Source organism: Ixodes scapularis, unplaced genomic scaffold, assembly GCF_016920785.2.
Source record: "Ixodes scapularis isolate PalLabHiFi unplaced genomic scaffold, ASM1692078v2 PGA_scaffold0__279_contigs__length_252992795, whole genome shotgun sequence".
Lineage (NCBI taxonomy): Eukaryota > Metazoa > Arthropoda > Arachnida > Ixodida > Ixodidae > Ixodes > Ixodes scapularis.
In genome coordinates, this window is record NW_024609835.1 from 172,639,038 (window position 1) to 172,665,167 (window position 26,130).

The 26,130-nt window shown below is 47.0% G+C and overlaps 1 protein-coding gene across 1 annotated transcript; it reads right to left on the reverse strand.

The window, feature by feature from the left end:
* Positions 1-103: 103 nt before the first annotated feature.
* LOC120836106 (disintegrin and metalloproteinase domain-containing protein 10-like) lies at positions 104-25,233 on the reverse strand. The gene is made up of 3 exons (XM_040221810.2): positions 25,123-25,233; positions 6,583-6,763; positions 104-264 (listed from the first exon to the last, which is right to left on the reverse strand). Exons 1-3 carry the CDS (start codon positions 25,231-25,233, stop codon positions 104-106), a joined length of 453 nt encoding a protein of 150 aa, XP_040077744.2.
* Between the last annotated feature and the right edge of the window lie 897 nt (positions 25,234-26,130).

Here is a 26,130-nt window from a genome sequence, read left to right on the forward strand (position 1 = left end):
TCTGAAACGAAATCTTCAGGGGTAGGTCTATCGGGTTAGACGCCAAAAACAGAGACAGATCTGAACCCGATGTACGACTCGGCACAATAGCGGTGAGAGGGTATCACCTGCACATGACGTTGGGAGTGAGCGTGCAGCCTTTCGCCTTGTGCGGATTTGAAGGCGAGAAGCAGCACTTGTTCCGACACTCGTCCTCCGTGAAGCCGCAGTCGCACTCCTCGTCTCCCTCGCGAATGGTGTTGCCGCAGATGGGGCCCCCGCTTTCTACATGCGCCACAAAAAAGGAACCGGCTCACTTCTCTAGACCAATACCCTGTTCACAAAGATACCAGCGTTTGCCGGCACTAACCCCTCATTCACACTGGAAGCGGATCCGCGTTCGCAAAGCGGTTGCGAACGCGGCTGTATGACGATCCAGTACTCGCGCACTCGATGACATCAAGTGCGCGAGCAATTATGCTGGATCTTTATACAACCGCGTTCGCAACCGCTTTGCGACCGCGGATCCGCTTCCAGTGGGAATGAGCGGTAAATGAGGCGCATTGCGCTTGCGTAGAAATTCCATTGGCGTCAGGAGGGGCGTCTGCGCACGCACCTTGACCACAGCAGCGCCGCCGTAATTGTGTGACGTCACAGCTGCGCGTTAATGTATAAATCCAATATAGGTTCCAGCCCCGAATGAAGTACGCGTGCGCGACCTAAACTTTTAACACCTTGTGATTCCAAATTCTTTACTAGGGCGATACCACTGATTTCTATGTATATTTGCTGGATCGCGTTTGACCAGCTCCGCCTATGGACGGGAGTGCGGCTACGGTCGGCCACCTTTTTGGTAGAGTTATATTATCTCTAGCCATCATAATCATATCGCGGACAGCGCTATGGCGGCAGGCTGCCATAAAATAGCCATAGATCTAGTACACTGTACCGTGGGTGATATTTCGTGCTTGATTGAAGTTGTTCGACGGAGCAGATTCTTGAAACCCGGCGTGAGCGGTAGCCTCATCTTTGAGGTCCCGGCCAAAGTTCTACGAAAACGCAGCACCGGCGGAAAGCAGCGCAGCTCGCATCGAAAGCAGCGCAGCTCGCATCGAAAGCAGACTCCGTACCGCCGTCTGCTTTCGATGCTTCGTTTGATGAAAAAAAAAAAAAAAATTGGGTTGTGTGTATGTTTATACAGCCTAGAACTTGGTCTGCCTCACAGAGGCGACGAGTCTCCCAGCTGTAGGTGAGAAATTTAGCCAGTGCAGTACAACCGCTAGCCTGGGGTCTTTAACGTGCACCACGCGATTTTTCGATGCGTACTGTGCTGCTTTTCCCCGGTGCTGCGATTTCGAGAAACTTTCACCAGGTCCTCAAAGATCGGGCTACCCTTCACGCCGAGTTTCAAAAATATGTTTCATCAAACAATTTCAATCAAGCACGAAATATCACCCACGCTATTTTGATGGCAGCCTGCCACCACAACTGCCACAACGCTGTCTGCCATGGATGGATGATAGTGGCTGCAGCAGCTGTACCTTGGCTAGAGGTAATATAACTCTACCAAAAAGATGGCCACCAGTGGCCGCATTCGCGGAGTGGGCAAACGCGATCCAGCAATTGTAATAGAGATCAGTGGGCGATACATATCCCACCCGAGAAAATGCCTTGGCGCGGACATGTTTCGCGTAGTTGGAACGGCTGGATACGCCGCAGCCTTGGGGTTTCCCTCTGAATTGGGAGGGGCGGCTGCCACCATCTATTATCGTAGATACTCAAGCGCAGTCTGTATCTGTATGCGCCGGTGGCAGCCCTCCCCTAAGAGGAAGATTTAGTACTATGGATGCACTGTCGAACGTAAGCGAGCGGAGCGGAATGTATTCTATTTTTAATTAGTAAAATATTTAGAGATTTGATAGAACATGTTCCTAATTCCCCAATTTTGTGTTGGCACGCAAAGTATTCGGTTAATTCATTTCTCAGTAGGTTTCGCGAGGTACTCAGAAAAAAAGCTAACCGAGGACGTGTGAGGTTCATAAAAAATAATTCAAACAAATGTCAATTCAACTAGAACTTTATCGACCGGCAGGCTGTTTACAAACAATTTGCCCGCACCAGGTGTGCGCACTGCGCGTGCGCAGAAACCGAAACCGCGCCGCCGCAGCTGCGTGACGCCAGGGCCGCGTGTTGGGATAGAAAAATGACTTTTTATTGAAAACGTGTTGACTTCTTTTTGACTCTGATTATTTTCTTTTGATTTTGACTTTCTGTTTACATGGTCATCAGAAAGTTCGTTGTTTTGGTGTTGAAAGTTTTTTGATGATTCTCTTCAGCGTGAGTCAAAAGAAAAGCGGTTGACTTTCTACTGAATTTACGTTGATTTGTTTCTGCTGACTTCATGTTGACAGTGTCATCAGAGTGACTGCAGACTTTCTGTTTACTTCGTGTTGAAGATAATAAGTTAATTCTCCGTAACCAGTGTCAATAGAAAAGCTACAGACTTCATGTTGACTTTTATCGAATATAGTAAGCCTCGACTAAATGTCAAAAGTCACTAAGTTCATTTATAGTCTCAGACAAGGTGAGAACGGTGGGGAGCATCTTTAGTTGTCCCGCCTTTAGCGCGAGCCTACTACCTTTAACAACGCTTCGGTGTTCGTGTACCTCGAGCGCGCACGTGCAGTCAAAGCACGACGGTAGGCCTGGGGCACGCGCTGGAAGCAAGGCGTTCCCAAGACACGACCTGCCGTTCTCACTTTGTAATTGACTATACCGACTTTAGTGACATATAAAACTAGTGAACTAGTAGAAAAGCAAAATATATATTCTAAAGTTGAGAAACTGCTTTCACTTGCTTCGTCCCGACTGGTGCTATGCAGAGAAGCAATAACATTTCTTCTAGGAGCAGTTTTTGTGGATGTTCTTTGTGCGACTGCGCCGAATTGTTATTAGATGTACGAATGCTTTTTAGTAATAAATATTGTCCACGAACTTCGAAACAGTGTTTTCCCATTGACTGACTCTTGAAGAGAAGATCGAATACTTGGAACCATAATAAGTGCAGAGGTGGTCACCGGTCAAATGATTACCTCCAATATGTAGGCTGTATAAGGCTCTGAGCAGTCAACGGGACTGTGCTCTGTGCATTATGATGTTTGTGTTTGTTTCCAATGCGTAGTTGTGAGATGATGCAGTTCTTTCAAATACCACAGGGGCATTGTTCCCTAACTAAATCAAAAATAAAATAAAAACTAAAAGATATTTGCCTTTTTTACGTTATTTTGTCGCAGTCCATTTTGAACAGAGTGGAAAGCCGCAGTAAGCTTCCAAAACATTATTGAATGAATAGGTAAGCTGTGAATAATTTTTAGAGCGCAGCTCTTAGGCGCCCGTTTCCGGCTTGAGCGGCGTCAATCAAGGTCACCCCAAAGTCACTCAAGGTCACGTGGCCCCTCCCAAGGTCACACAAGGTCACGTGACCCCTCCCAAGGGCACCCAAGGTCACGTGAACCCGAGGTCACGTGAATCCTACCAAGGTCACGTGACCCCTTCCAAGGTCACCTCAAGGTCACGTGCCGCCAAGGTGACCCCCACGTGACCCCCAAGGTCACCCTAAGGTCACGTGACCCCCTCCAAGGTCACCCTAAGGTCACGTGACCCCTCCCAAGGTCACGTGACCCCTTCCAAGGTCACCTCAAGGTCACGTAACCCCCAGGTCACGTGACCCCCCGTCACGTGGCCCCCTCCCCCCCCGAAGTCACGCGACCCCCCCCCCCCGCGAGGTCAGGTGAACCCCCGGAGCATATTAAAGAATGAGGGGAGGAGGAGGGGTCTACCCTCCCCTCAGTACCCTTCCCTCCTCCTCCTCAAGAGTTGCGCTCCGATTCGGCGTTACAGGGAGTTGTAAACGGCTTTCACGTTTTTTTTAAACGGCTGTAGTTTTTCGATTGAAAAGCTACAAAAAAACATCTTGGTGGCGACAGAAAGTCTCTTGACTTTTTTTTGTCAAAAAGTGGGTAACTATTCGAAAGAGCGGCAACGGAAAACCATAAGAAAGTCAGATGAAATGCTATTTACATTTTATATCCTGTAATGACTTTTTCAAAAGTCTTTCAATAGAAAAGCACCACAGTGTTTTGTAAGGGCAGCTCGCTGCACACGATGCGCCGCTGTGTTTATGCATGAAACCGATAGGAACGCTGTCAGACTGCATAGGCCTAAAGCGGTATTCAATTACTTACCAAAACCGCTGCTACGTCAGCGTTAAACGAGCTGCGTTCTACCATAGTGCCCTATACTCGGCGTCAACTATATTAGGGAGTTGTAGTAGATTGTTTTTCTCCTCCGCTACGGTATCCCCGAAGAAAACGCCCCAGCTGCGCATGCGCGCCGCCAGCCTTCTCTGCATAGTTGAAGGTCTTGTGGCGGATTACGGAGCGCTATCCGGGTGCTTAGCGGGCTGCGGAAACGGTCTACTACAATTCCCTATTGTTCGACATTGCGGTTAGCGTAGCTCTCACAACGCCGCTTTGTCCTACAGCGTCTCATTTACATTGGTGTGTTGCAGAAGCCGCACTAGCCGTGGCAACGTAGCACAAAAGGCCGACGCTAGTAGGGGGTATTCACTGGAGGCCATATTTGCGGGCGATGTTTAGCGCATGCTCGGAACGATCTTATATTATTAGGTTGCTAAGACCCCCAATATTGATGGTGCGGAATGCACGTTGCAAAAGAACTGTGGAAGCTCGTCGTGAGCACGCGCTCAGCAGTCGCGCACACAGCTATGGCCGCCAGTGAATATTTCCCATACACCGTTTTAATATTTTTAAGTTCTCAGCCCAACGTGCGATCTCCTCAGCCCAGGCGCTGTACTATGAACACCTGACAAAAAGGTCGGCGAGAAATTCGACCGCAGCGCTTGGCTGGCACCAAGAAGTGCGGACCCGCCCAATCAAGGCCGCCATATTCTACGCCGACAGTTTCGCCAAGTGTCCACATTAGAGCCCTAGCACGCGCAGGTCCGTCGCTTCGGAAAGCGAGCGACCCACGCGCCATACTCACGAACACTGAGAATGGAAGCGACCAAGAGCCCTTTCTTTGAGAAGGTCTACTGAAGGGCAACTGTGCTGACATTTTGTTGTCAAGGACCGCACGGATGTTTGTTTTGTCATAGCTCCTGTACATTCCGCAAATGCGTGTGTTTCACTCTTATCTTATACGTAACAAAACTATTTGGTCGAATCAGTTGTAAACAAATATACAGGTGGGCAGGTTGGTAAAATTTAAAATTTAGAAATACAAGAAAAAAGTAACAAGGACAACCGGAAGAATTAGAAGAAACAAGCCTGTACTGTCATGTAATATTTTAGAGCGCAGCTCTTAGGGGCCCGTTCCCGGCTTGAGCGGCGTCGGCGTAACCAAGGTCATCCCATGGTCACGTGACCCCTCCCAAGGTCATCTCAAGGTCACGAGACCCCACATGACCCCCTGAAGGTCACGTGACCCCCAAGGTCACGTGACCTCAGGGGTCACGTGGGGTCATCTTGGGGTCACGTGACCCCCAAGGTCACGAGACCCCTCCAGGTCACGTGACCCCTCCCAAGGTCATCTCAAGGTCACGTGACCCCAAGATGACCCCACGTGACCCTTTGAAGGTCCCGTGACCCCTCTGAGGTCACGTGTCCCATCTGAGGTCACGTGACCCCCGAGGTCACGTGGTCTCCTCCCCAAGGTCACGTGACCCCTCCCAAGTTCATTTCAAGGTCACATGACCCCAACGTGACCCCCACGTGACCCCCAGGTCACGTGACCTCCTAAGGAGGAGGAGGGGTCACGTGACCCCTCTAAGGTCACGTGACCCCCGAGGTCACGTGGTCTCTTCCCCAAGGTCACGTGACCCCCGAGGTCACGTGACCCCTCTAGGTCACGCGACCCCCAAGGTCACGTGGGGGTCACCTTGGGGGTCACGTGACCTTGAGGTGACCCCCACGTGACACCCAAGGTCACGTGACCCCCAGGTCACGCCTCCCTGAGGTCACGTGACCCCCTCCCCGAAGTCACGTAACATTTCCCAAGGTCACGTGACCCCCGGAGCATTTAAAGAATGAGGGGAGGAGGAGGAGAAGGAGGAGGGGTCTACCCTCCCCTCAGTACCCTTCACTCCTCCTCCTCAAGAGCTGCGCTCCAATTCGGCGTTACAGGGATTTGTAAACGGCTTTTACTTTTTTTTTAATGAAATTGTTCATTTTTTTAGTAAAAACTCAGTTATCAGTAGCGCATCATTTCGTCCAATTCTTCCTGCTGTCCTCGCTTTTTTGCGCCGTTCGGATATAAGAATCAGTTGTGTTTGAAGCACACGTCTTCATTGCGTTAATTTGAACGATACCGTCCAACTTCCGGATAGATTACGCTGTGCCGACTCTCTCGATCAGCCAAGAGTTGCGCATAATTAGCAAGGGGATCTATGCTGAACACTCGGCGAGAAAGTCGCCGATTCTTGCCGGATATTCAATTTGGAGCTCAATGTTTTTGATTTCCATGCACGTATGTGTAGCTTGCTCTTCCTTGTTCGGTTGCTCGTCAACCGAAGATGGGTCTTACCGATCAAGCAATTTTCCCTGCTGCCCTGGTTGCTGAGCATATCGTGGAGGATGGCCGAAATGAAATCGACGCTGCAAGGTGAAAACTTGCGGTTGTTGGGTTCACTTCCACTCGAGGCGCTGCTGAACATCAAGTAGTTACCCTCGCTGCCTCCTGGAATGCATTGGGGTCCCACGTCGTGCTGGCATAAAAATGTCATCTTTAAGCAGTTAGAGCCTGCCTTAAAGGAGCCATAAAACAAGTTTTCTACTTCCGTGAAATGCAACTTAAGATCATCCCCTAACGTTAATAGCTGAATAAACTTGCCTTAGGTTTTTTGTCTGCACTGGCAGCCGTAAAACAAAATTCGAGAAGTATTCGGATTGTTCATACCCTTAGTACAATGTTCCCTCAGCTCGGAGCCAGAATAATCGGCCACGTGGCCTTGTGCCTATCTTATGCCGCCAACGCTTATCATAGCCACGCGCTGGGCTTGGCAAAGTAGAAAACGCGTGCTGAGCTCCAGGCAATGTTAGAGTACGGCTATTCTTAACATCGCAGTGGTTGGACACGAGCCACTACCCGAGTGTCCTCCGTGGCATTGATTTTTGCGAGCCGAAGTCGAGTGCTCACGCAGCTCTTCTGTCTAATTTATGAGCTGCGCTCGACTCCGTCAGGCGGGTGGTTTCGATTCCACAATTTCGTCATCAAGCTTTGCGAAGGCAAGCATGAAATAAATAGTCCCTTTTTTTTCTCGAAATTTCATCGCGACAAAGAAGCTTCTGAATCAGTGGCGGACTGTGCGAGGATACACCAACTCATGTTTTAAAATAGAGTGCCTTCATACACACACGCGCTTTTGCTTGAGTGGTGACATCTCAGCCATTTTTCCTCCCAATCGTTTTTTTATGAATTTTTAAGTGCGCGCAGTCCGGTGTCGCTCAGCTCGAGCGCGTAGCTTTGGCTAATAGATAGATGCCATTTTACCGCGCAAGTCACGCACCGAGTGCGCGAGAGCGTTACGCGCTGGCACATTCAGGGCAACAATGGATGTCTTCACCCTGAGACAGATAGACATGTAGGCACCCTATTTTAAAACGAACCGGAGCGCCCCTAGCTGACGCCACCGGCGCCGCGTATGCGCGATGGAGTGTTTGCAAGAAACTCGCCGCCGCCTGTCGCCCGTGTGAGTACCCCTGCTTGTCTTCAAGTTTGAAATTTGCAAAACCAACTACGGTGGAGCAGTGTTAAAATATGCAGTTCCTCGTCTGCTTAATTTTCTTGTTACTCACAACAGTGATCTTCCGACAACATCTGTAAAAAATCTCCGAGCATTTTTTTCTTTTCCAAATGTGATTGCTTAGTTGTCATGTTTCATAACCTAAATTTTTGCTGAATTGAATAATTGCTGTGCTTGCATGTGCTTTGATTTTGTTTGCCTCTTATATAGGCGGAGCTTTTTTTATAATATTGTCCTGTTCTTATCTCTGAAATCGTTATCTTTTCTCTAATTTTCTTTTTGGATTACTTGTGCCACTGCAGCCATGTGTAAGGAGGGGGGGGGGGGGGGGGGAGGCGAGGGCCCGTCAAGCTGCATGATGCAGCTTATTCCTCGCTCTCCCTCCGTCATTTGTGTTTTGACGGAAATAAACATTATTATTATTATTCTAATTGTTGATTCTACGTCTTCCTGGCAATGTCTGACTACTTGAGCGGCCTCAGCGAAATTACCGAGGCTCGTTACACCGCACAACTACGCGTGAATAATGTGAAATGCGGCGATTCATTCCGCGTGGACGCCGCAGATTGGACGCTAAAGCCTGATTCGCATGATGAAATTTCACTCGCAATTTTCAGTCCCGACGTCGCTCGGGCTGCAAAAGCGTGAACCGTAGCTGAGATGGTCGACGTCGATACTAAAACTCGCAAGCAGAATCGGACCAAGTGAATCAGGCATAACAAGTCGTTGACGGCGACTTCTAACAATGATAACATCTCCCTGTATCCACTGTTTTACATCGAGCCTGCTTACCAACCCTCAAACGTAAGTCTTTTGAGGCCTGCACTTATTTCTTATTACAAGTGCAGGGCAAACATTTGGCCTACGGATCGCTGTCGTCTAAAAGAGCAGACGACAAGCAGAAACGTTTGGAAGAGCAGACGAAATTTCGAACGATCAGACGGCCGTTTGAACTTGAAGACGCACTGAACGTAGTCCGCAGGTGGTCCGTACAACTTGACGGTTTTCCGGCGTTCTTGTTGGAACGAAGCAAATAAATGTGTTGACCACAAGTATCCGTAAATTGAACCCAAAGTGTTTCCCGCTCAAGCAATCGTGGTCTGACGGCGTCTGGTTTTCTCTTTTCACGGCACATATCCAAGTTCTCGGACGAGCCGAGCACATAAAAACTGACCTTTAAACCTTTCTCGACTCTTTTAGTACAGTACCAGTCACGGCTTTTGACGAGAAGGCAGGTTTTTGTTTGGTTCCTTTCAAAATAACGCTGGAATATACACGTCTCAGATGAGGACTTCCGCCCACAGCCTCAGACCGGAAGTGCCCCCGACGCGCCACCACCGCGCCGTGACATAATAACAGAGATAAGTTCGTGTATACTTGGACCAGACTCCGACCAGTACGCCTGTGCAAAGTCATAAGCATTCCAACCGAAAATGTTTCGCGACCCTTTTAAGGTGTGTCCTTAAAGGGATACTCAACCAAAGAATTGAGTGCCCATAATAAGTGGCGCACGTTCTTTCCACAAGCCAGCAGCTGCCAGTGTGCGCGAGCACACGCAACGAAAATGACGTCAAAGACCTCCATTCGCGCTTAAGAGGCCAGTGAAATGCATCGGCTTCGGGCCAAAGGAGAATAAAGACAGGCTTTTCATCTTTACAATTGAAAGCTACGGCTTGTTAGACCAATTATTATCTTACCTTTTACACCACATACCACTGTGTAGATGAAAAACTTGTCTTTATTCTCCTTCGGCCCGAAGCTCCATACATTTCATTCTCACCTTAACCGCGAATGGAGGTCTTTGACGTCATTTTTGTTGCGTGTGCTCGCACACACCGGCAGCTGCTGGCTCGTGGAAAGAACGTACGCCACTTATTATGGACACTGAATTCCTTGGTTCAGAACTTTAAAGCATAATTCCGCTTCCTAATGGTTACGAAGTTTACTTACGCTTACGTCGAGATAAGACCGCAAGTCACCACCTTATCCGTGCTTCGTATTCCGCGTGCCAACTTCCTGGTGCATCTTATAGACGATTCACTCTAATTCACTCAACGGACCCGATCGCAATTTTTGTCCGCGGACCTTGTACCACGTGACTGTCACGTCACCGATTCCTGCCATCCACGCCTCGTCCGCGGACGTGCGGACTGATTAAGTCGAGAACCGTTTTACTTGCGGATTTTTGTCGGGAGATTGTCGTGAAAAGCATTTTACCTGGCAAAGGTATAATGTTTTTTTCTTTGTTTTGCGACGAATAAAGCAAAAATAGATATCATCGTGTTTTGTGAACTCGCTGGTTCATTTTGTCGCGCGATTCTTGACGCGAGTCTTGGCGTGAAAGAAACTCTAGAAAACTTTGTCCAGCTGACGTGACGCAGGTTCCGGCATTCCTTTGAGTCCATGTCAAGAAGCTTTAATCGAAACTCGTCTAACACGGCGCGATAATTCTTGTACGTCCAGTCAGCCTCTCACCGTGCAAAAACTCTCTTGTGGCTGTGATGTACGCAAGTTTTGTGCACGAGCGCGGAGTACGTTAAGGCATCTCCAAACGCCCCTCCGCGAGCCCAGAACTTGGTCCCTTCTACACCGAAGCCTTCTCGACCAGAACCATGCTTGTGTCACTGCCATGCCTTGGGTTAGTAAATCCAGTGGCGCTTCGCGCGAAGCCTATCACGGTGTTCTGTCTCGATCTGAATGTAACAGCGGCGTACGATTATTTGTCGCGGTAGCAAACGTCGATTTCTCTCTTGGACAACTGTGCCACGGTCCGATCTTGGAGTTTCGCGGCACTGTATTGTGACGAACAGGTTCGGTCCGTCCTTGCTGGCGTCTGCTCGTCGTCTCCCTCGTGTGGATGCGCTTGGAAGACGGACGAACCGCGGACATGTCGTCACGTGATCAATCCGTCCGCGGATTAGTACGTCGTCTGAATCGGCCATTAAGGCTGGTTCACACACTTGCGTGAGTTCGAGCAAGTGCAACTGCAACGGCTTGCGACGTTAATCTTTTTACGGATTGCTATGGCAACGGGGTTGTTGTGAGCGACTTAAGACCTTGTCGTCATTGCAACCCGTAAAAAGAATCAGCGTCGCAGCCGTTGCAGCCGCACTCGATCGAGCTCATACAAGTGAGTGAATCACCCTTTAAACAGGCTGGCTCAAATGTGCCGTTGACCTGCGGTCGTATCTGGACGTAAGAGTGCGTAAGCTTCGTAACGTGAGAAAACGGTACTGTATGAACCAACATTCACAGTAACTAGGAGCACTTGTAATGGGAAAATATTTCTCAAATCTCCATATTTCTTCCTGGATAATCGTTTATACTTGACACTGCGGGAGAAGTTCTTAAAATAATCCTTAACCGAAACTTGACATACTCGCCAGACGTTCAGGAATAAGTCGAATAGGATCAAGTGCCTGTAAATGACAATCACTTGTTTGTATTTTGAGCGGATGGCTATATGTTTGCCGAGCGCTTCAAAGACAGCCATCGAAAAACGCACGATGCGTCTCGCGAGATCCGGCGCGGCCGTGACCTCATCGTGTCTTGCAGGGCCAAGCGTAGCATAGTTGCGAGCTTTGCCAATTGGTGGCTTCAACGCGTTACAACCTCGCTTTGTCGAGGTACACGAGGAGAGAACGACCGCATGACCGCACCATCTCAACTTCCAAGGACTCGACCCGTCCGCGGAGTGCTGGCGCTGCAAGCTGCCTGCAGTTGTGTGTATAAAATACCACGTCAACACGATGATTACTTCTACACTCGCAGGAATAGGGTGTGCAGTACTTACAGCCTCTGTCCCATATAATACACCCGAAAACTTCAGTTCGACGTACACCACGCTGACGTCGAACCGAAGGTACACACTTTCACGAGCGGCTTGATAGCCGAGTGCTGCAACTTATTAAAATAGCTCATGTACGTGTCACTGTCTAGAAATATTTAATCGGAGATTTCTTGGCACTATTGCAAAACATCGTTCTTTTTTTTTTAGCCTTTGATACGCATTTTGATTGTTTATTAAGTTATGTCGCACCGTTATCAAGCCCCCCCGTAAAAGTGTGCGCCGTCAGTTCGAAGGCAGTGTGCTCTACGTCTAACTTAAAGGAGCTGTGCAACGATTGTAAGGTTGAAATAATTGGCATGTTCACCTTGTCACAAATGACAGAAAACACACCTTTTATCGAAATGTTGCGTTTCCGCCACGTAATAACGAGGCGAATCTTAGAATATTCCCCGACCTGCAACCGCGAGCGGTGGCCATGAGAAACACGTGGCATGACGTCAATGGGGTTCTGGTAGAAAGATAGCAAGTTGTACCAATATCTGCTCGATAAAAGATAACTTTTCTATAAATCTTGTCGTTCCAATATAAATATAAATGCGTCAGAAACCTGGTATCATCGGCAAAACTTTTATTATACGAAGTTTTAGTGGCGCCATCTATCCGAGGTCAACCAAACCGTCAGCTCTATCTGCTACCGCGAACAGCCGCCAGAAGCCGGAGGTGGAGGGGGACAGGGCCGGACGGGTATGGCCGGACCCGGAAGAAACTTTCCTCCTTTCACCATATTGTTCGCGCTGTCGCCACCATCACATGGTGACGCAGTCGCGAGCGGATGAGTTCTCGCTGCTCACTGATGGCTCTAGCGAGAGAACTTTACCAGAACCCCGCACTACCCCATCGACGTCGCTGCGCACGTGACCCGAAACACGATATGCCAGTTGAGAGGTGGCAAAAACCTGGATCTTTTTCATTTTTTAAAAATAAAAACTAGGGTATCCAGGCAAAATCTGTTTTCTGTAGTTCACTTCACAAGTGTCAGGCATCAACTTCCACAATTATTTAAGCAAGCCCTGAAATTGTTGCACACCTCCTTTAAGTTTTGGGGTGCATTATATGAAACAAATGGGTGTAAGACTACACGTTTTTTTTAGAGTGTACGATGGCATCGGTCAGCTGCGCCGGCTCGCCGGCAGCGAGATCGCAGCGGAACGATGCGTTTATTGGGTCAAGTCATGCTGTTGTTTGTTCCTCAAACTTTTTAGCTAGTTTGCTCTACCTTCGTAGCGTAACCTAAAGTCCTTAGTACAAAAATGGTTATCGTACAAGCTTTGGACACGACGGACAAGCGATAGGGACAGCTTCGGTAGTTCCTCCTCGTTGCTGGTGGACTTGTGCACCGGCGTTTTGTGGTTGTCGATAGGTCACACTGCTGCCTAAGCCTTCTGCCGCACGATAGCACGGCGCTTCGCTGTAAACGAACATAATAATTGAATGCATTTGATACGTCAAACAAAACGTATAGCCGCCCTGCCGTCAACATTGTTTACGCGGAAACAGATCCACGAAGCTTTCCGACGCAGCCCAGCGTGGACTAGTAGTGGCATTCTCCGTCAATCTCTCGTGCTCAATGTACAAGCCATGCCTCGACATTTCTCACTGATGGCTGCAATCGCCCATGCTCATTCACACTCATCACCATATATAAGGTAAACTTGAGTGGGGCTGCGAGTCAGAAAATTCTAAGTTTCAGCGTGAGTTTTGAGAACTTCTGACTAGGAGTGGGAGGGCAAGTTCTGGGGAACTAACGACTCTGCGTGCGAGTTTCAAGCACTCATGAGCGTGACTGTGATGGTCATTATGAGCTGTAAGTGTGATGAGCGCGATGAGCTGAGATTGGGATCACCATGATGCGCTATGTGAGTGGCGATCATGATGAGCTGTGAGACTGATGACCGTAATGAGTTGTGAGTGTGATGAACTTGATGCGCTGTGGGTGTGATGATGACGGTGATGGGAAGTAATTGAGGTGATCGTGATGAGCTGAGAGTGGGATGATGGTGGTGAACTGCGACTGTGAAGACCGTGGTGACCTGCGAGCGTGATGACCTGTGATCCTGACGATCTGTGAGCGAGATGACCGTGATGACCTGTGAGCGTGTAGACCGTAATAATGAGGGTGAGTGATCTTTAGTTTCATGTTTAATCGTGAAGGTGAGTGTGTGTGATGGCTTTGTTTAGAATAAATTGTGACAGTGAGTAGGAGGGAGTTTTAGTTTCACGGTGATTTGTGATAATGAGTGTCTGTGATCACCCTGTTTTGGATAAATCGGGATTGTGAGTGTAAGTTTTAATGAGGGAGACTCGAGTGATCATGGATGTGAGTGAGGTCGGCTCAAAACGCCGAACTATGCCTAACAGACATTGTTTGAAACAAACGCCCCATGCGCTTAAAAGCAGCTGATGGATTTTATTGTGAAGTGTTAATACCAGGGTCGCTAAACTCGTCAAGCACAACTTTGTGTCCGAAAGTTGCGGAACGCGCTAATTGGACTCTCGCGCCGCTGACGTCGCGCCGAGCGAGGTGTCAATCATTCGAAGCAAAGTTCATTGAGGCACGCGTGCGGCGCGTGAGGGGCGCGAGGAGCCCGCTGATTGAACGGCTTCGCCGATGACGTAGCGCCCATTTGTCCCTACGTCCCTACGCCAAGCTAAAATCAATGCTTTGCAGATTGTCCCTAGGCGACCTGCTGACGCTCAAACTCCCTCCGAAGTTTGTGTTAACAAGAAACCTCGTTTGTCGAAGTTGTCGCTGACGTCAAAGTGACGTTTCCGAACTTTGCGAGAGCCGCGGTTTGAGCTCGAGATCTTCGCTTCGGATCGAGGCGAAGTTAAACTTTGTCAACATGGCGGTGCCGTACGCTGCGGCCGAGCTTATCTTCCGCCACCGTCGGCGTCGCTACTGAGACCACTGGGGACGCCTTTCAACTCCCCGACGACGACTTTCGGCGACAGTACCGGCTATCCAAAGCCGTTGTGCGTTTACTCTGCGACGAGCTTCGTTCGCCGCCTCGGACCGTGGAACAAGTTCTCTGCGCGCTCCGGTTCTTCGGAACCGGTAGCTTTCAAGGCATGGTGGCGACTGACGAGCACCTGTCAGTCTCCCACATGACTGTGAACCGGGCTGTCAGAGTTTTTGCGGCTACCATCGCTTTTTTTTATTTTATTTTTTTCTGTAATATCCGAAGAGGTACTAATAAGCTGGTATACAATTCAGAATGTTGGAAAACAAACAAAAACCGGGGTAATTCTTGGGTAGGGTCGAGTCTCCCGGCAGCCGGCAGAATTATTTTCCCGAAATTCTACTGGCAGTCGTCACTCATTGGCGGTCAAATCAGTTCATCGAACGACGTGTCATCGACAGATCGTTTCATCGGCACGCGATGTAATCACATGAAAGAGATTGTCTTCCGTTAGAGGTATATACGCATTAAGCATTTTCACACCTTTAAACATGTAAGTGGGGTGTGCCATAACTAACACCCTAATAAGTGTAGCGATGAACCTTATAAAAAAATGTAAACTTCACACCTTTAAAAATGAGTGATTTTTTAAACACGTTTCTTAAAACGTATGATAATGCCTACACCTTTTTATAAAGATGTAAAACTACAATACCCCTTCTCGTCAGGCACGCAGCCAAGGGGAGGGGGGGGGGACATAAAGCCTGGCCTTCCCGCCCCCCCCCCCCCCTCCGAAATGTTCCATTTTGCTGGGGCCTCCTCTCCTCCCTCCCCCTCATAGAGCACTTTGTCATCGGCGCCCCCCCCCCCCCTTTAACCGAAAATCTGGCTACGTGCCTGCTTCTCCTCAAGGTGTAATTACCACAGTACATTTCTTTTTTGGGGTGTACACAGTGGCCCGGGACCCATTAATATGACTGAACAAATAAATTGCACAAACGAGTCGCCGAAACAGCACGTTGCTTCTTGGCGAGTGTCGAGGCAATATTGTCCGAAAACCGGCTTCAATATTGGCCGGATGTACGGTTTTGCGCCTCGTCCCTACATCCGGCAGGTATGGGAGTACCGATGCAAATAAACGATTTATGTCTAACAGCAGTGGCACCACTGATTTCTTAGGAGGCTAGATCGTGGATAGAGGCCTGTATTGCTGGGGTCTAGCGGCACCACCGGCAGTCTTCGCTTGACACAACTCAATTTTATTACGTTAGTAAATTGTTCTCTACCATGAAACTTCTATCATGTTTCCGCAAATAACAGTTAATATTGCGGGCAAGAATATTAAACGCGTTAGATTACCAATCTTGTTTAACTAAATGTTGTGTGGTTGAGGGTCCAGGGCTACTTTGTTGGGCGTTAACTGTTATGTGTTTAATGAGACAAGGGCTACCGAGAGTTATAGTGGAGTCATCCGTGATTTCGGAGTCATCAAAGCTCTGCAAACGATAAGTTAGAATGCCTTTACTGGGGATTTTCGCATCGTTTTGACCGCTTGTACATAGTGCTTCATGGTGAAAGCTTTTTCTTTGAACTCCTGTGAGGGCTTCCGTGACAAACTGAAACTCGGAGCGTGCCGTTCAGTCGCTCGACGTGCCATTTATTTAGCAACCGAAGCAAGCGACGTCGGTAAAGTCAATCGTGCTCCGGCCAATTTTTTTTTTAATCGATGTTCAAACGCTTGACGAATGTCTATTTGATCTCCAAGAACCCGACATAATCATCGCAGCACGTCATAAAATGCTCGCCCTCGAGCACCGCGTACAAGCTTCCAATTTTTGCATGTTTCTTCCTTAGACTTGCGTGTATTGCCTCATGATGTAAAAGGCCAAAGCAACAAGGACGAAAACGAAGGGAGAACTAGACAGGACGCGGCATATTGCCTGTCGTCAAGCAATGGCCGCCGGTGAGGCCAGTGACGGGCTCCCAATTCGCGATACAGATTTGCACTGTGAGAGTTCTAATGCATTACACCCGCCGAGTGCTGCACGGAGAACAGGCCCCGAACGAACTTGCCGAATGCACCCAGTGCAGACTGATGCTGTCGCCATAGATGTTGTAGAAAAGTACCAACCTCAAACCGAAATTAGCGCCTTTTTGTTCGACGTGATGGGTGGGAATGCGAGAGTGCAGTCGCTGCCATCATTTAAACGTTGGTTGCTGCAACGTGGGACTTACATTTGCGATGACTTCCACTTAAGCAACTCGGCAGTCAGAGATATCTACAGACGGCGTAAGTTTCCGAAACCAGTTGACTACAAAACAGCATACGCTTGAGGAAATTGATTGCACTGTACGCGCAAGAGCTTGCTTCGTTTTAAGCCTAATGTTATGAGTGAATAACTAAAAGGATACGGCTTAAATCTAGTTCTTTGGAACAGCTAGCAATATGTTTCGTAAGACTTTTTATTTCCCTGGCATTGAGAACGAGAGCTTTCTCAAAACAAAATATGACGGGGCGAGATAGCTGCCGTTCAAATATGACTTTGCTTGAGTCTCGGGCAACGTCTCCATGTTTAGCCTTCCCGGACGCTGAGTGAATCCGTCGCAGGTTTTTTCTGTGGGAGCTTTGTCGAAAAATGTTGCACTTTTCACCCATACACACATGATGCTAGATCTCGCGGCCCCTGTGGTTGTCCTGGGCCTTTCATTACACACTGGTAGGTTTCAGCGTCTGTACGGCTACAAAACGACTCAAATTTCGCAAATAAAAGACGGGCCGTCGATTCCTTTCTTCGTGAAATGTCAGAGGCTTACAATTCAAGCTCGCGTTTGAGTTTCTGGCCCGCGGGACGCGATTTCGCGCAGAAAACCAACTTTTTCTTTCAGTTCCGCTGTGCGAATGCCTCATCGTAGCAGACGAACTCTCGTCGTCTGCTCTCGCTCCTCGCCTGGGCGAGGCATGACGGGATTGTCGGCGCTAGAGAGCCCAAAGACGACGTACAGCGAGCGGCGTGAACGCTCGCCTCCCCGCGCTGTCTCGTGCTCTCGTGCACCGCCTAGGGATCGCGGGGATTTTTCGTCAAAAGTTGCGAAGTTGAGCGCGCGCAGGAAGGAGGAAACTTTGCGGCGTTCTTTTGGTCACTCCCCCCGCTACGTCAAAAAGCGAAGAATGTTTTGCTCCACGAGTTTAGCTACCCAGGTAGATGTGCATAAAATAAAAGTGGCCATGTGATGACTCGCAGTTGGGCTGTCAGTTCCTTTACCTCTGTCTGACAACTTTTGCACTTATTATGGATATTATTTTCTGAATTTATGCCTGACAATTGCATTTACCAAAGTATAATTTATACTTTGTTAAGTTCAACTGCAACACATAAAAAGGATAGAATTGCAGCCAAGATCGGCGCAAAAGCTGCCACAAACAAAAGGAAAAGGAACTTGTAGCACAACTACCACGCCCCGTCCACCATTAAAGGGGCACTGACACATCAAAATCATTTTTTTATTATTTTCTGAAACAAATGAAAACGATGCCGGGACATTACCCTCAAAATTCGAAACTTTGGAATCTAGTATTTGTGAAGTAAAACATCAATTTCCAAATGACGAATTCGAAGTTCCCGCGCGATCCGCGCCGGTGCGTTGACGTCAAATATTTCGGAGTCCTGAGAGTCCACTTTCTTTCACGACTCCCTGCTGTTGCCATGGCGACCCAAAGCGAGGAGGAAAGGATCGAGCGCCGGCATACCGGTTTTGATCGTTGTCGCCTATTTTCCGTGGGAGGATACAAATCCAGGAGGCGGCACCACAACGAACTCCGATTTTTGGTATTTCAAAAAGAAGGGCCGTAGTGCGTTCGCAATTGCGTTAAAAAACATGTTTTTCGATTGACGTTATTAAATGTTATAGAAATGTCGCCTACAAAGCTTCCAATTTTTGTCAGCCGCCTCGGTGGCTCCGAGGCAACAGCACCGGCCTACGGATCCCAGGTGGCGGGTTCGAATCCCGACCGAGGTGCCCGCAATATGACGGAGGCTTATTGCGGAGAAGGCGCCGAGTAACTGAGCTTTCGGTTGCACGTCAAAAAAATCCCCAGGTGATCGAAATTAATCTTCAGACCTCCGCTGGGGCGTGCCAGATGCCCGTCGTAGGTTTGGCACTTAAAACCCCCAAATTTTTCCAATTTTTGTCATTTTTGACGTCACCAATCAAAAGGAGCGAGGAGGCGAAAAGCGGGAGAGGAAAACGCCAAAAATAAAAAGCGCGCGCGCGCGTCGAAAATTTTTTTTCGCGATGCGTATCTTTTTTTTTTTTGCGTGTCTATGACTACAACGTGCATCATTTTAGACAATGCAAAGAATACAACCCTTGGAGTGTCAGTGCCCTTTTAGACTGAGACTAGAACATCCGTCTCAGTGCGAGCTCGCGGTCTTCTGCAGAGCTTTGGTTGCACGTGCCTGCGCATTCACACTTGTGTTCGCAAGGGCAGAAAACTCGCGCTGAAAGCAGAGCTTCTAGCTTCAGCTTAAGGGTGAACAGAGTACAATAATCGCATGGCCCCTTTTACTTTAGCAGCTATACTCGGTACTTGCACTTCGCAATGAAACACATATCCCTATTGAAAGATCTAATTTGTATGAGAACTTTTTGTGGTCAATAAACATATATGAGCCATACAAGATATATAAGAACACATAAGAACCATATAAGAACCATATAAGCTTTAAAAGAACGTAAAGAAGAACTATAATTTATATAAGAACAAATAAAAACCACATAAGAAACTAGTGAGTATTTTCTTATAAGCTTCTTATCTGGTTCTTATGTGTTCTTATATACCTTATATAGTTCTTATATAGTTCTTATATGGTCTTATATATCTTGTACGATTCATTTCTGTTTATTGAACATAAGAAAGTTCTCATACAAACGGCTTTTTCACTAGGGCAGCTGCTGTTTAGCACATCTGGTGCTTGTCTCTGTTTTGTTCGGTGCTCACTTTCCATTTTAACAATAACTCACACACCTACCTAGCTCATAGTTTTGGTTATAAGCATGAGTTAAAAAATACCAGAAGTAAAGAATGCAAGACTTTATATACAGATCTCTACATTCTGCTCTATGCGATACGTTTTCTTGCCATGTAGCAAGAATTTCTGAGATGGGCTTAGACTTCTGCTCTGCTTTTCAGACCTTGTCCAATATTTCGTCACTTATCTTTTGGATGCATTTTTTTATTGCAAGGCAGCCAACTAGTAGTCATTTCAAATTCATGATAGAAGAAATACTCGCAAAACTGTCATGCCAGGCACGCGTCTTCAAGTTCGTCCACTTTTTATTTTTTTTTTTATTTTCCCATAACATTCTAGAAATTCTTGTTCCATGGGCATTGTTTTTTTATATATAAAGTCATATATAGATGTAAATTACTACTGAGTTTCCTGTCTATAACCTAATTTAATTTTATCTGGTCCTTCAATGAACCATTCAAAGCGTTTTATCACATGATTTATTATTTATTTAGCCGCTGCTTCGAGCTTCAATAGCTTTGTCAGCTACATATAGAATGAACACATGCAGCCGACATTGTTCATGGTATCGCAATTTTTGCCTGTAAACCAGATGTTTTAGTTTTCTTAAATAGCACTTCGACACGACCAGATCATCACCATTTTTTGTTGCTTGCACCGATTGTTTGTGTGCAATTTTAAAATGTCATTATAAATATCACAAACACCATGGAGGTTTTAAGGATATCACTTCTACACTACTTAGTGCTGTTGCGGCATTTACTCTCTTCGAGCTCGTCACAAAAACGAAGGAACTCCTCATGATGTCTATAGGTTAATGCTTGTATGAAAAATTTAAAATGGCATACTATATTGTACACCTGGTTATTGCCACCAGAGGTCCGTAGTTGTACTGTCTCACTTGGATTTGTCGCAATAACACTGATCAATGGAAGTCGTGAATCCAGTTGGTTTAATTCTGTGTACTGCGAATTCAATTTATTTCGACCGTGGAGGCTGTGCTAACAGAAACTTGTAAACCATTCTCTATCGTCGGTGACAGGTTAAGAGCTCAGGGGAAGCTCCTGCCACCTCCTCACTTTAGCTGAGAGAACACTGGGCAGCAGGTGACCCCTTCTTCAGCATTCCCTTTGCTAAAGTGTGAAGGACTCACCTTGATTCCTTAATCTGTCATCGACTAGAGAAAGTGGAGGCTGTCGGGGCAAAGCATTTCTGTTAGTACAGCCTACTGGGTCACAATAAATCGGAACTCACAGTACATCACACAATAAAGCAACAGAATTCACGACTTATTGATTAGTAATATTAAAACAAACCCAAATGACACATTACCAATATAGACCTTTGGGAGCAATAACAAGGTGTAAAATATAGTACGTCATTGAATTTATCATACAAACATTAATCAATAGACATCATGAGGAGTTTACTTCATTTGTGGGAAAAGCTTGAACAAAGTAAATTCCACAGCAGCACAAACCAGTATGGCTTGAAAAAAAAATATTAGAGACAACGTTTTGGAGAGTTCCTGACCTGCTTTATATGATACAATATTCCAGATACATCCAGTCATTTTGCCTGGAACCATGTCTTAGATGCAGACATGTGGAACACCCTTTCGCATAACGTTCTAGAAAATGTACGCTGAACAGCTTTCCAGATGCCAATATGTGGAACATTGTTTTATGTACTACCGTGTAAATTATCTGGAACACTCTTCTGTATAAACTACGAAATATATAGAACATGGTATTACTTCCTTAAGCGAAACGTTTTTACAAAGACGTTCCATTTACTAACATAACCTAAGTGGAACGAGATTTAGAGTGCGTGCTCACGCGCGTCTTTGTTATCTGCTGGCTTGCTCTTTTGCTCGCTTCAACGCGACGTCCTCCTGTCTGCTTCAGACTGCGACAGACGCCGCTCCGGCAGCTATGATTCTGCAATCTTCTCTCATTGTAATCTCTCTTTGGACTTCTTGATTCACGGGTGAGGAGAAAAAAGGAAGCTAAACAAGCTTTATCTGACTAGGCCACACCACCCTTGTATATCGCTCAGCAGTGCAGTGTAATAGGAAACACAAAAAGAAAAAAAATATTAACACTTGAACAGGCACATAGACATTTAAACAAGAATTAACTCTTAAACAGGCACATAGATTAGAAAGACATAAACAGAAAACAAAAGCGGTTTAACCAGGCACATAGATATTCTAGAGACCACTCTCCTTACGCAAGATAGCCGTAGTGAGTGAGATCACTGCAGGGTTGGGCAGAAATACTCAAAAATGTATTTGGAAATACAAATACTGGGATACATTAAAATAGTAGCTAATATACTGATACTGAAATTTACATGTAAAAGTGTATCGCGATACGTATCGGAAATACATATTAAATAGAGGCAAAAAGTCTTCGGAAATGCAAATACAGGAATACATTTTAGGGAGGACAGAAATACAAATACAAAAAAAAAGTTTCGGACGACGAGGAGTCTTCAATGGGCTCAAAAAAAAAAGTTTCATCAAAGACTGACCACGGTTTCTTCCCTGACATCCTGTCTGTCTGACGAGGGATGCGAAAAGACTTCGACCTCTAAATAAATCCTGTGCCACCCTAAATCCCGTGAAAACGTCAGTACGTCCCTGTCCAATAGGGAAGCCCCTGTGAACATTGATCACATGACGCCAAGGTGGAAAGAACTGGTGTTCTTTAGCTGCAGGTGTGGACTTGAACATGGAACTTTACCACGCTGCCGTATTAAAGGACAATACGTACTTTCGTTGTAGGTTACCTCGTGGAAGATCGTGCCGGCATTGTCATTTAAAATTTTCGAGAAAAGTGGGCTACCTGAAGCATCTCCGAACGCATGTCTTATCTTCTGTTATGGTTGAAAAAAACGATACGGTGGCATCCCTGTTGTGAAGGTCCTTCCTGCCGACCCTCCGCCACCGACGCATAGATTGCAGTCGAAGTTTCGCATAGCATCATCCAAACAGAGACCTCGTGGATTGCGACCTGATATTGCCGGCACAGGTGCGAGCAGCGCGCTCGAGACGAGTCGCATGTGTACGAAGCCTGAGTCGGCACAGCCAGCTCAGGTTTGGACTCCTTCCTGGGTTTCAAATCACCAGAGCAACGGGTCACGCTCACGTCGGCTGCAGACGGATTCGAATATGTGTTGAACTTCACTGCGTGAGTCATCCTCTTATTTTAAGTCAACCACCGCCAAGCTCGTGCTGCAACGGACTGTGACTCAGCTTTGCAGGCTGGGTGTACTGTATACGCTAAGGCAAGATAGGTGTTTATAAGCCGACATTGGATGCCAGCAAACGATGACTCAAGAAATCCCTCTAAGGACCTGCGGCAGAAGATGCCCTGACTCCACTCCTGGCACGCCACCTGGTTCGAGTCCCCGATTAAGCAACACTCTTTATAAGAGAGAGAAGGACGCATAGAAAAATAGTATGGAGAATCAGAAGTAACCTTGGTCCCCATAGTAACAATGCCCCAGCATCTTCTTGACCCTGGTGCCCTAAAAAGAAAAAAAAATGCGTTGAAATTTTTTTTTTTACGGGGGGGGGGGGGGGGGGGATATTTTTCCGGGGGTGGGTATTTCCCAAGAAATGTAACAAAATATATTTCATCCTGATTGTATCGCGATATACAGAAACATTCCAAATGTATTTCGACACAGGATGATAGGTACTGGTCAAATAAATGTATCGCGATACAGAAATACAGATACGAAATGTATTTCTGAAATACTGTCGCGATACATTTGTATCGCGATACTGCCCAACCCTGGATCAATTACACCAAATAACGGTCGGTACTCTCATACAGAAGGATTTGAAACCTAAAACACATAATTAATATTATTCTTAAACATAATAATATAAATTCTCATCGAAATAAAATTAGACGAACAATGCAAAAAAAGGAAACAGGCGCCGGTGCACTTTATCCAGAGCCGCGCGGCGACTCTGGACAGCGGCTGAGCGGTCGAGCTCGCGTGCTCTGCGGCGCGGCCAATTCATGTGACTCTCTCGCGCGAATCGGCGAAGCGTTAAAAAGAATCGGACGCGATTCCGCACATGCGCCTTGGAGATGACGGTGCCGGGCTACCGCTCATTTTCCTTGAACTCCAAAGAAAATGGCTTTCGCTTCTTGCGCATCCGACATCGTGATGCGGCAGTAGACGGTGGACGTTTTTTTCTCCTGAGGCCGTAGTTCTACGGAAATTTATGCGGCATAGTGAAACTATGCAGCGGTTAATGTTTCTTTTTATTACTGAGAGGAGGTAATTAAAACCACTATATACGCAGCCGATATTTTTGTCCTTCGCTGTCAACGCCAGTGTAGTTTCGATAGCGCTGCTGCATCGCACTGCTAGGAGAGCAGGTGGTTTTGTCGTGAACCTTATAGTTTCAAAGAACCTTTATTTGCGTAAAAAGTAGCATGAGTAACGTATCCTTTTTTGCTAACACAGGATGTGTTATATGGGTCGCACCTAGCCAATCAGGTTAGCTGCCAGCAACGGAGGTAGGCAGATCGACTGCTAGCCGCGAACGCGGGCGCAGCGCCCGTTTCCTGACCTATTGGACACCAGTGCTAGCCGAACCTTTTCCTGGAGTGCCTGGGTGTTTACTCCTTGCAGAGGAGCAACACCCATGCACGTGTTCGGACATTAGGCTCTGCGTCATGAAATGAGGGCGCTCCGGGCTTCCAAACAAAAAGAACGCGAAAAAAACAAAAAAACGAGAAAAGCCCAGAAAAAAAAAAAAAAACTGCTGACTGCTTTGCGGCAAAGAATTGAGGTATTCGGTTCTTTTTTGCCGCGAGTTTCTGCCGGGGCCCTGCTCGGCGCTGCCACCCTTCAAAAGACTGAGACCGATCTCAGCAAGCATTAAACGCAAGCTTGACGCCGTCGTCACTTTAGTGAAGAGCAGGCGAGTTTGACAACAGGCAGGCGGCGGTGACATAAGACGGCCCCTGGGGTCTCGTGCCCCGGACGCGCAGAGCTCCAGAGAGGTTGTCGCACATGCAGAAATACCGAAGTTTCCTCGATGCATCGCGGCATCGGTAGCGTAGCCAAACTGAATGGTCATATCGGTACATTATTCAGTTTTCCGCACGCTCCGTCTAGTGCGTCTCACACTCCAACAGGCTATGAAAAAGTCGCGTTTTCATTGCAACCTCCAAGGATGGCACCCGCAAGTAAGACATCCGCCGAGCGCTCACGCGTTTCCCTTGCACGACACACGGCCGCTCCGCGCCATCCTGTACCCCCATGTGTACAGACAATAACGCGTCACATTCTGTGCTATGACTGCGTTTCCCACTTTATAGGCACGGCAAAGGGGCGACTTTTTTTTTTAATGACTGACTTTAGTACTGCTAACATCTAAACTAAAAGCAGAGCACGTGGTATTAAGCTGGCGAGTGATATATGCTATTGTAATCTTGTCTTGCCATCTAGATTTCGTTTCCCTCAAAATTGAACTCAAAATTTCGTATAAAAGTTGAACGCCGGGCCTACCTCAGAGCCAAAATTGTGGCCCATCTCGTGGGCGAAAGTGACCTCGCTGACTCCGGCTGGCACCTGCCTTCTGTGGTTAAGGAAGGTGATGATGCCCGTGTTTAGGGCCATTTTTACGAGGCCTTCCTTTGACCTCCTCCACTTGAGCTTGTCGCATAGGCCACCGGAACCTGTGGTCGACGACGGTACTGGTTCGGACACTTTCAAAACAGTCGACAGCAGAAGTCTCGGTTCATCCCTAAGCTGACAGCGATTGCGATAAAGGTTCAGTGATCGTTGGATCTCACTAGTATTTAGAGCGCTTGTTCCATACACAACACCCCCACAGCTACAATTCGACGTTCAGTGCACTGACGTCGAACCGATCCAGAAATTGCAAAACTGCTATCAAAAAGTAATTCAATTATGTTACTTATTACTTTTCAGAAAACTGCAAAAATTTAACTGAATTACATTACACATTACCGCAAACTAAAAGTAATGACATTTCATTACAATTACAATCTAAAAGTAGTGAAATTACTTTGGCATTACTTTTAATACTTCGAGGCAGAAATGTGTGCTAATTATATTTACAGTATATCTAACAAAAGTCAGCTCTTCCTGTTTACACCGCAACATCCTTATGCGCCTCAACGTGAGCCATACCTAAAAACAGTTGTTTTGCAGGCGCGCACTACATAAATGTTAAACATGATTAGCAGTTTCTTCTTTAGATGTGACTCAGAGAGTCGACTCATCGGTTTCGCTGTTCATTCAATGGTGAAGATCCTTAGTTAAAAAAAAAGGACAGTTTCAATTTTTTTTTTTTTAAGAAGTTATATGGAGGAAAGGAAACGGGAAACGTTTCCCTTTCGCCTCGGACACAATCCAATCCTATTCTCCCAAGAGCACTAGTTGACGTATTCCCGGCCATCCTTTTCAAGAAGTATTGTTCGCAAACATTCGAAGAGCCCAAGCTATTCTGCGCTGTCCCACAAGGGGGCTGGATGTTTGCCAGGCAGAAGC

Bases quoted from the DNA above. Each gene is read 5' to 3' on its own strand.
- LOC120836106 (XM_040221810.2), bottom strand. From the start codon at position 25,233: ATGGCCCTAAACACGGGCATCATCACCTTCCTTAACCACAGAAGGCAG. The intron at 6,764-25,122 runs GTAGGCCCGGCG...TTTTTATGCCAG, and splicing joins GCCACAATTTTGGCTCTGAG to CACGACGTGGGACCCCAATG. The intron at 265-6,582 runs GTAAGACCCATC...TGGCGCATGTAG, and splicing joins CAGGGAAAATTGCTTGATCG to AAAGCGGGGGCCCCATCTGC.